The following is an 8,760-nucleotide window of genomic DNA, read 5'->3' on the forward strand; positions in this document are numbered from 1 at the left end:
CGGGAACAAGCCGGCTCTCATAACCTGTAATGGCAAATATTGATGTTACACGTGCTTTAACGTGCTTAAAAGACCACGCGGTGTGTTCTTGATTGACTTATATGGCATAAAGTGAGATGTCTGCAATCTGTTTTAAAGCAGAACAAAGTTTCAGTGCGGCTGACTGAACGCCTCAAAGTTACTGCAGAACAAACCATTACATCACAAATAAAAATCAAGTCTCTTTTTTTTCTCTTTCAATCCATGTGGATTTTTATTTTTTGCTTTTCGCATTTTAAGAAGACGCTTGTCAGATCAGTCACATACAAATTATAATCGTCAATAATAATCAATAATCACTCTTTGGCTTCTCTATTAAATGGATTAATCTTGAAAGAGATGCAAAACTTTTCATATGTAACTCACAGAGGCTACGTTTTACTCACAGGCCCACAAGATAAAGATATTTCTATAACTTAATATATAATATGATAAAAAGAAAATGAAACAAAGCCAATTGGAAATGTTTAATATTAACATTCAAAATCAGTTATTAAAATAAAGACATGTACTGTCCGTCTGTTTGGTGACACTTGTCACTGGCGCAGGAGCACTGCTCTAAAAAAAATGAGAGACTGTACATATACTGGACCTGTCATAAGCTTGTGCTTTTCTGTGCAAATGCTGCCTCACTGTGGTGCCAAGGGGGAAATTATATGTTTGCTACTGAGGGTGTGTACACTAGTCCAGAGCTTAAGCTTTAGGTAATTATCAGGTAATAAAACTAAATACAAAACTAAAAGAAGATGTTTGATTTTTTACCTAATCGAAATAAAAAAATACAATAAGAAAATGTGTGTTAAACAAAATTAAACAGATGGAATATACTGTATATAATAAAAATAATGACTCAATCAATCAATACATACATGTACAGGAAATGTCTACCAAAGCCACCTGTAGTTCCTTTTGTCTGTCTTCCGTGGTTCACTGTGGCTTTGACAGAAATATAGATAAATTAAATTGTGTCACCTGTACAGAGCACAAGAATAAAGAAATCATTTCAAATGTTTTTAAATGGCCTATGTAACTATTACTGAGCTATCATGAATTTAAACAAATACATTTACATTGCTTGTTTTGATTCCCAAAAACCACAAACACAAGTAAGAAGAGGAGCAAGGAGAAGACCCATCATGGAAAGGCAGGCTCCTGCACGCACCACAGGCAGATAAAAGAAATGGATGGCATCCAGAAATCCTACCAGTGGCTGGACAAAGCTGGACTGAAAGACAGCACAGAGGCACTAATCATGGCAGCACAAGAACAAGCTCTGAGCACAAGATCCATAGAGGCTGGGGTCTATCACACCAGGCAAGACCCCAGGTGCAGGCTGTGTAAAGTTGCCTCTGAGCCAATCCAGCACATAACAGCAGGGTGCTAACAGGAAGGGCATACATGGAACGCCATAACCAAGTGGCTGACATAGTATACAGAAACATCTATGCCGAATATGGCCTGGAAGTCCCGAGGTTCTGGTGATGGCTTTCCAATGGACATAGTAGTGGTGGACAAGCAGAAGAAGACGGCCGTAGTGAGAGACGTAACGATACTGAATGACAGCAACATCAGGAAGAAGGAACACAAGCTGAAGAAGTACCAAGGGCTCAGAGAAGAGCTCAAGAAGATGTGGAGAATGAAGGTAACAGTGGTCCCAGTGGTAAACAGAGAGCTCAGTGCAGTGATTCCCGAGCTAGGCGATTGGCTCCAGCAGATCCCTGGAACAACATCCAAGAGCGCCGTCCTAGGATAAGCAAAGTTACTGTGCAAGAACCTTAAGCTCCCAGGTCTCTGGTAGAGGACCTGACCTTGAAGGATAAAGACCCCCCCCAGGGCAAGGGTGTAATTTGATTTAAATATAGATTTCATATCTCTATATAAAATATGACAAAATCACAAATCAGGGGAAGAAAACAACAACTGTGCTTTAGTTGGTTTAATTTCTTTAACAACCTTTGTTAAGTGATATCACCAAAAACCAGCTGCTAAGCCAGCCTTGTTCATGCCTATGTAAAGCCTGTGTAAATGCTTCTGCTTTCATGTGAGCACAGCGTGTATGTGTTAAGTCTGAAAAGTGAGTACTGACTGCAGAGATGAGGAACTGCTGCCATCTCTGCACTGAGATGAAAAGAAAACCGATTATCCACAGAAATATGCAACTAAGTGAGCAGACTAACCAGTGGATTTCCAGTGTGAAAAGTTTACAGCCCGAACCGTGAGCTGAAGTTGGGAGATTTTATGCTACACAGCAAGAAGTGCATCATCTTACTTCTAATATGAAATTCAGAACTGAAGTATTGAAGCTCTGAACGACAGTGCAGCATTTTGGACTGAAGAGGAAGAAGTATCACACTGACTGGATGGCAATACACCTCAGCAGTTCAGCTAATGGGAGTTCTACTTTAGCTTAGAGTTGCTATGATTAAGTGCAGTTTAATATTTATGCAATCATCCATCAGTGTGTTATTTGTAACTCTGTGTGCGTGTGTGTAGTTCGCACTGTGTGCAGTATGTTTACAGTTTTCTGTAAAGAGTTGGTCAGTGCCTGAGGTCTTTATGTGGTCTAATCCCACAGCCTCTTTCTGGAAAACACGAGTAGCAGTGGAACCACTGACTCAAATTTTGGATCTCATTCTCATGACCAAGCAATTGTGTGAGTTTCAGAGCGCTCTGAAGCTATAAAAGAGGGCAATATGAGCACATACACGCTACATTATTGTAGATATTTCAAGGGAGGCTAAACAGTGAAGCACAGTCGGTCCCAAGATGGGCAGGGTGAGTAGAACAACATTTAGATCTGGCATGTAAAATCATTAATACCAGGTTATCACTCACATACAATCCCCCAGATCATCTTCTACGAGGACAAGAACTTCCAGGGTCGCAGGTACGAATGCGACAGCGACTGCACCGACTTCCACTCCTATCTGAGTTGCTGCAACTCGGCCCGTGTGGAGAGCGGGACCTGGGTCATCTACGAGAGACCAAACTACTTGGGTTACCAGTACGTCCTGAAGAGAGGGGAATACCCCAACTACCACAGCTGGAACGGCCTCAATGACAGAGTCAGCTCTTGCAAGATGATTCACTTTGTAAGCCATCTCAACACATCAGGTGCCTCGTACCAAGAGGTCAAAGACACTGTGGTTAGTGGGAAAGTGGCTGTGTAAGATCCTACACATCTCAGGGGACATTGGGGAATTTTATAGCATTTTAAAAACGCCACTTCATTTTCACATAAATGAATCTTGAAATCTGGATCGGTGGAATAAATCCATGATAAGAAACAACGTATTTTGTAGTGACATCAATCAAACCTAGCTGCATTGTTTTCCCAACCCCCTCCCCTCTACCTACCGTCTTCTTCTGTATCCCGCTTCACTCAGGCCCCTGGAGACCCCTACAAGATCCAGCTGTATGGCAAAGCCGATTTCTCCGGTCAGGTGTTTGAAGCGAGCGAGGACTGCGCCTCTGTGCTGGAGACGTTTCACTGGAGAGAGGTGCACTCCTGCAGGGTCCTGGGAGGCTGGTGGGTCTTCTACGAGCACCCCAACTACAAGGGCCGCCAGTACCTACTGGAGAAAGGCGAGTACCGCAGGCCTGTGGACTGGGGCGCTGTCTGCCCCACTGTGCAGTCGTTCAGACGGCTGACTGAGTAAAAGAATTCCAATTATTATTATTTTTTTAACCTTTTCTTTGGCTTTCAATTAGCTAATAATTTGCATCAATGCAGCTGCTAAATAGCTAAAATAAAAACTGGATGATGAGGCATCGCGAAGTTGTTTCATCCCTGTGTGTTAGTGTGGTACTTTAAAGTGTGGAGATAAAAAAGTCTACCCTGTGTGACCACAGCTAAATTATTTAAAGCTGTATTAAAGAAGTTATTAAAAGGGACTCGGGGGTCTAGTTGAGGGGGTTGTGGGTGCTGTAACACCATTTAACGGATTTTATGTTCACAGATTTTCCCAAATTAAAAACATAAGGCACCACTTCGGTGTTTATGCAAAATTCAAGCTATTTTAAATCAGGGCTAAACTTGGCAAAGTATGCTCATGTCCTTTAGAAAGCTCCAATCATTGCTTTTGCATGAGTTGTGTAAGAGCTGCATTCATTTTCAGTCAGTCTAACATTACTGCTGTGTGTTGCACACCTTTCAAATCATGTTACAGACTGGTATCCTAACAGAAACCAGTGCTAGCACAGTAAAAGGAGAAAAAAAATGCTTTTAGTATACACTTAGAAGTCCTTCCTTTATATGATTGACTGTAAATAAATCAAATGAAACTGTAAAACAAACGTTTATTCTCAGATCTTCTTGAAGGTGCTCATGATAACAGTTTCCAACAGTTTAAAATCAACATATTTACATTGTAACCCGCATGCCAAACTTTGTCATGCAGTAGGATGTGTGGCATGCTGCTCCCGTCTCTTAGTCGAGTGTCCCAGTCTTCCTGTGTGCTCACATCGAGGACTGTCCCTCATCTACGAGGCTAAGCTGGGTGGTGTGCTCCCCCCACTCCACCCTCTGCAGGTCCAGGAGGGGCTCTCGGGAACGTGACGCCATGCTGGAGGTTTGGAGAGAAATCTGAGGCTGGATGTCAGACTGGGAAAGGGAATGAGGATAAGACTGGGACATGAAGTGGGTCTCTGACTGGAGGTGGGACTCAGAATGGGAATGGAGTGGGAAGTGGGGCCGAAGCCGTGATTGCGGCTCTGATAAATCCACCAGAAGGGGAGTGATGGATAATGGGTGGCTTGATGAAGAAAGAGAAGGGATGGAGGTGGAAGAGGAGGGATGTGGCACGATTGTGTGCTCGTGGGGAGAGCTGTTGAGCGAAGGGGGAGCCGAGCGGTGAGAGACCGGGGGAGTGGTACTGGTTTGGTGAGAGAATGGAGGACTATGGGGGGAAGGAGAAGAAGAAAGTGGATCGAACTCTCCTTGAAACACCTTGGTCATGCTCAGCTGTGGAGAGGGCGGTTCATGCATCATGGACGACGGAGGATTTTGATCATCAGAACAGTGCACAGGTGCACGCTGGGTATTGAGGTGTAGGGCCAGAGAGCAGCTGAGTGGGGACACGCTGGGCGAGGGAGTCACGGCACTGGGAGTCAGCAGTGCGGACGGGTTGTGAAAGAGAGGCCTGAGAAGTCGCGTCATTTCCTGCAGCTCCTGACTCACAATGGATACTTGATGGGAGAGGACAGACATCTAGAGGACAAGATGAAAGGATGGGAAAGCAAAAATAATATTACTGGTAATCCCATATAAATACAGCATGTCTCAGTAACACATAATTACAAGAAGCTTTTATCCCAGACACTCGTGTCGAGATAACCCTGCAGGGATTTGTGTCTCCTCCTCATGCTCACTGGCCAAACGTGTAAGCTCCTCTAAAATGGCTTATAACTGTTTCTTAATATATTCATTGGTCAGTGTCACAAATAATTATGAAGAATGATGTCATTCATTCATTCATTTGTTCTTTCATTTGGTCTAATTAACTCCCTGCCCTAATGAGTCTTATTAAAACCAGTAGCAAGTGATTAATTTTTACTGTCATCATGCAACACAAGTTACACCAAATTATATACAGATGAAATCTCTTTATGTCTCTAACAAATCATAAATAATAAAGCAAATAACAAATAAAAAGAGCTGATGAATTCCATCATCTCACCGCCCGAGAAAAGAAACTCTTCTCCAAATCCAAATCCACACTGTCAAAGTCTATTTATTTAAAATTGTGAAAGTACACAAATAATTATGCAAACAGGAAAAAACCTTATGCCTCAAGCTTAAAAACAAGTACTGAAATATCCATATTCATACGTGTTTCACATTTGGAAATCCCTAAGCGCACAAAGCTGCTTAAAGTAAGTAAAGTTGTAGAGCTAGCTTACTTTTTTTTAAACAAACCAATCTCAACCTGGGGCTATGGTAGGTATTTGGTGGGGTGGGGGTGGGGGAATGATTTGGCCCAGATTTTTGCTGGATGTACTCCCTCTAGGAGTACACTAGCTTGTGCCCCAGGGACCATTCACATGTCAGGGGGCTGTGGTTTGATCACATAATGGAGTGTATTTAAAAATAACAAGGAAAAACGACACACATGCAGTGCATGAAATGTACCTTTCTAGCATTTGGAGTCATCGACTGGATTGATCCCTTTAATTATCACCGAACTGCTTCTTTGTTAAAGCCACAAAGAAACTGAATAAAGTTTTGATGGACAGTTTTTTTTGCCCTGAAGTAATAAACAAAATCTCTTGACAAACAGCTACATCTTAGGCCCCTGAAGGTTCTTATCTATATCACGTTATGACATCATCACGTTGTTTGTCAACCACCTACCAACGACCTGTTCTTAACCTTTAAGCACCTAATATCTAATGAAAGAATGACATAACTTTCATGTAATGGCAGTCAAATCTGTTGAAGTTGAATTATACAAGATATATTATAATGTCACCATGTTACCTAGCAACCACCTAGCAACAGGCTTAAATCATCAATTTTTAAGATTTGGTGCACCTAGAACACTTTATCGAAGAATTGCATTATTTTCATGGGGATGTACTACTACTACTACTAATACTACTACTACTACTAATAATAATAATATCAATTACTAACTTCATGCAGTTCTTAGCATTAATAGATTCATATCTTAAAGCGTTGGCAAAGTCTGAACCTGAACCAACTGAGCCACTTTACATGCATTTTGTTGAGACTGTCCTTAGAAACAACAAGTTAGACAGAAAGTTAAACTCTTACAGCTGAACAACCGTGTTCTACATGGTTGTGTAATAAATCATTAGCTGCCACAAGTGCCCAGTAAAATAATGTGGATGTAACCACAGATTAAGAGCCTGCTGAAAAAAATGTTTTGTTTTTCATGACACTATAACAAGCCTTACCTCATATTTAAGCTTTGTAATGGTTTGCATGGTTTCATCCCGGGCCCCTGTGGACACACAGATATACACACTTACACACAATGCATTAATTCTGAGTGAATCAGGACTTTGGAAGCTGGTATGAAGGATGATGTAAAAATGTGGCCTTCAGAAGTTTGATACCCACTGAGCTGGACACAATAACAAAAACATCCACCATATAAACGAATGTTGTTCAGTAGCAACATAATATTCACAAAGGCTCTATCCATCAAAGAACTTCAGTATTACTGTGCATTAGTTTTTACCTGCTCTTCCTGCTCTTTACCTGAGGTGGCTGAATCCGGGCCGGGCAGAAAGCTCTGGGTTGCACTGGGAGAAAAATCAAATCTCGGAATTGAACCGCTCTGGTTTTCTGTCTCGATCCCATCCACAAACCTGAGGGAAGACGGGGAGGCGGTGAGAGTGCATTTCACGCAAGACAACAAGATAACACAATAAAATTGGATTTACAATTTACAGATAATTGCCAGTTAGCATAATAAGAGACTCCAGAAAAAAAAGGGGGCAGTTTGGGGAACTATTTTATCTGAATGTGAGAATTCAGCTATCAAAACCTGCTGGTTAATGACACAGAGACACCACATGGTGGCAGCAGACTCTGCCAACAAACTGCAATACTGGGTAAAAAATGACACATTAAAAGCTGCAGTTATACATCCAGGCAGGTATACTGGAAATGACTTTTACTTGTTTAAGACAACATACGAGATCCCTCCTTCCTCACGTAAATTGACATTATACATAATGTAAATTTACATGAGCAAGTTCCAACAAAATAAATCATTCGTTGAGTCCAGAAATATTTTTATTATATCACAAAGAACTCCTTTAGAGTTTCCAGGAGTGTGATTAAGGCACTCCCCAAAACCTTTCAGTTATTTTATATTCTTAACAGCAAACACTTTCTTTTCAGAGTAGAGTAGTCGACAAGATTCATTAGCCTGGGAGGCACGAACCTGCTCAATAAAAAGTTGTTATCATTTTCCTATTAAGATCTAAAATATGCATGAAAGTGGTGCATGAGAAAAGATCGAGCTGTGCCCTGTCCTCTGAGGTGCGTGCATTTGCTCAGTGAATTTCAAAGTGAGTGGAACCGGGATGACAAACCAAAAATCCGTAGGCAGCATGCAAAAATAAGTATAAATGTAATAAGCGCCATCGATTTAAAGTCTATAGTTTTGTAGTTGAGTTCTTTTATGGGAAACTTACAACCCAGTACATCAAAAATGATCAAAGCATCCTCGCTCCACACTGCTGTCTGTTCTGAGAGTGCTTCAGCTCTGAGAGGAAAGCATCTCAGATCTATTATCTGCTAGACTCCTGCAGATCCCAGACCTCCATCTGCTTTCTACAAACCCCGCAAAGTTCACAGAGATGTCAAAGGCTCACTACGCCTCTTCAAGAACTCATCGTTATAAAGAGGGTTTCTGGAAACGCTGCCCAGCTGTCAACAGTCAGTGGGTCAAAGGTCGTGCTCAGTGTGAGCAGATGACGGAGAGAGGCTGCGCACCTGTGTACTAATTACTATCCACACTCCTGCTCACTCACAATCATACACAGAGTGTGTGACTGTAAGCGCTCCCTCATTCACTCATCTGCTATTTACTCCTGCTAGGACTTTGAGTTTTTGGACGCTAATGAGTCACCACCGACAGATGTAGTATTGCATAACGCTAGTGTGCGTGCCTATTATCTCACGAGGTAGGAGGAAAGTAGCGTTACATTGTGGGATCTTTAGCAAAATGAGGTGTAAGGTGAAAC

The 8,760-nt window shown here is 41.8% G+C and overlaps 2 protein-coding genes across 2 annotated transcripts in view; one reads left to right on the forward strand and one right to left on the reverse strand.

The window, feature by feature from the left end:
- The first annotated feature begins 2,805 nt into the window (after positions 1-2,805).
- Positions 2,806-3,698, forward strand: LOC102213058 (beta-crystallin S-like). The gene is made up of 3 exons (XM_005750527.1): positions 2,806-2,814; positions 2,889-3,131; positions 3,426-3,698. The coding sequence occupies exons 1-3, from the start codon at positions 2,806-2,808 to the stop codon at positions 3,696-3,698; spliced, it is 525 nt and encodes a 174-aa protein (XP_005750584.1).
- A 630-nt stretch (positions 3,699-4,328) lies between these two features.
- Positions 4,329-8,760, reverse strand: part of LOC102213821 (potassium voltage-gated channel subfamily H member 8-like) — a 45,485-nt gene continuing 41,053 nt past the window's right edge. Inside the window, exons 14-16 of the mRNA XM_013915248.1 lie at positions 7,265-7,374; positions 6,958-7,004; positions 4,329-5,248 (exon numbers count right to left, since the gene is read on the reverse strand). Coding sequence (XP_013770702.1) covers positions 4,499-5,248; positions 6,958-7,004; positions 7,265-7,374 — 907 coding nt within the window. The 3' untranslated portion in view covers positions 4,329-4,498. The remainder of the gene's footprint in view (positions 5,249-6,957; positions 7,005-7,264; positions 7,375-8,760) is intronic.

The sequence above is a fragment of the Pundamilia nyererei genome, unplaced genomic scaffold (genome assembly GCF_000239375.1).
Source record: "Pundamilia nyererei isolate P.nyererei 1_Seehausen unplaced genomic scaffold, PunNye1.0 scaffold00276, whole genome shotgun sequence".
In the NCBI taxonomy this organism is placed as follows: Eukaryota; Metazoa; Chordata; class Actinopteri; order Cichliformes; family Cichlidae; genus Pundamilia; species Pundamilia nyererei.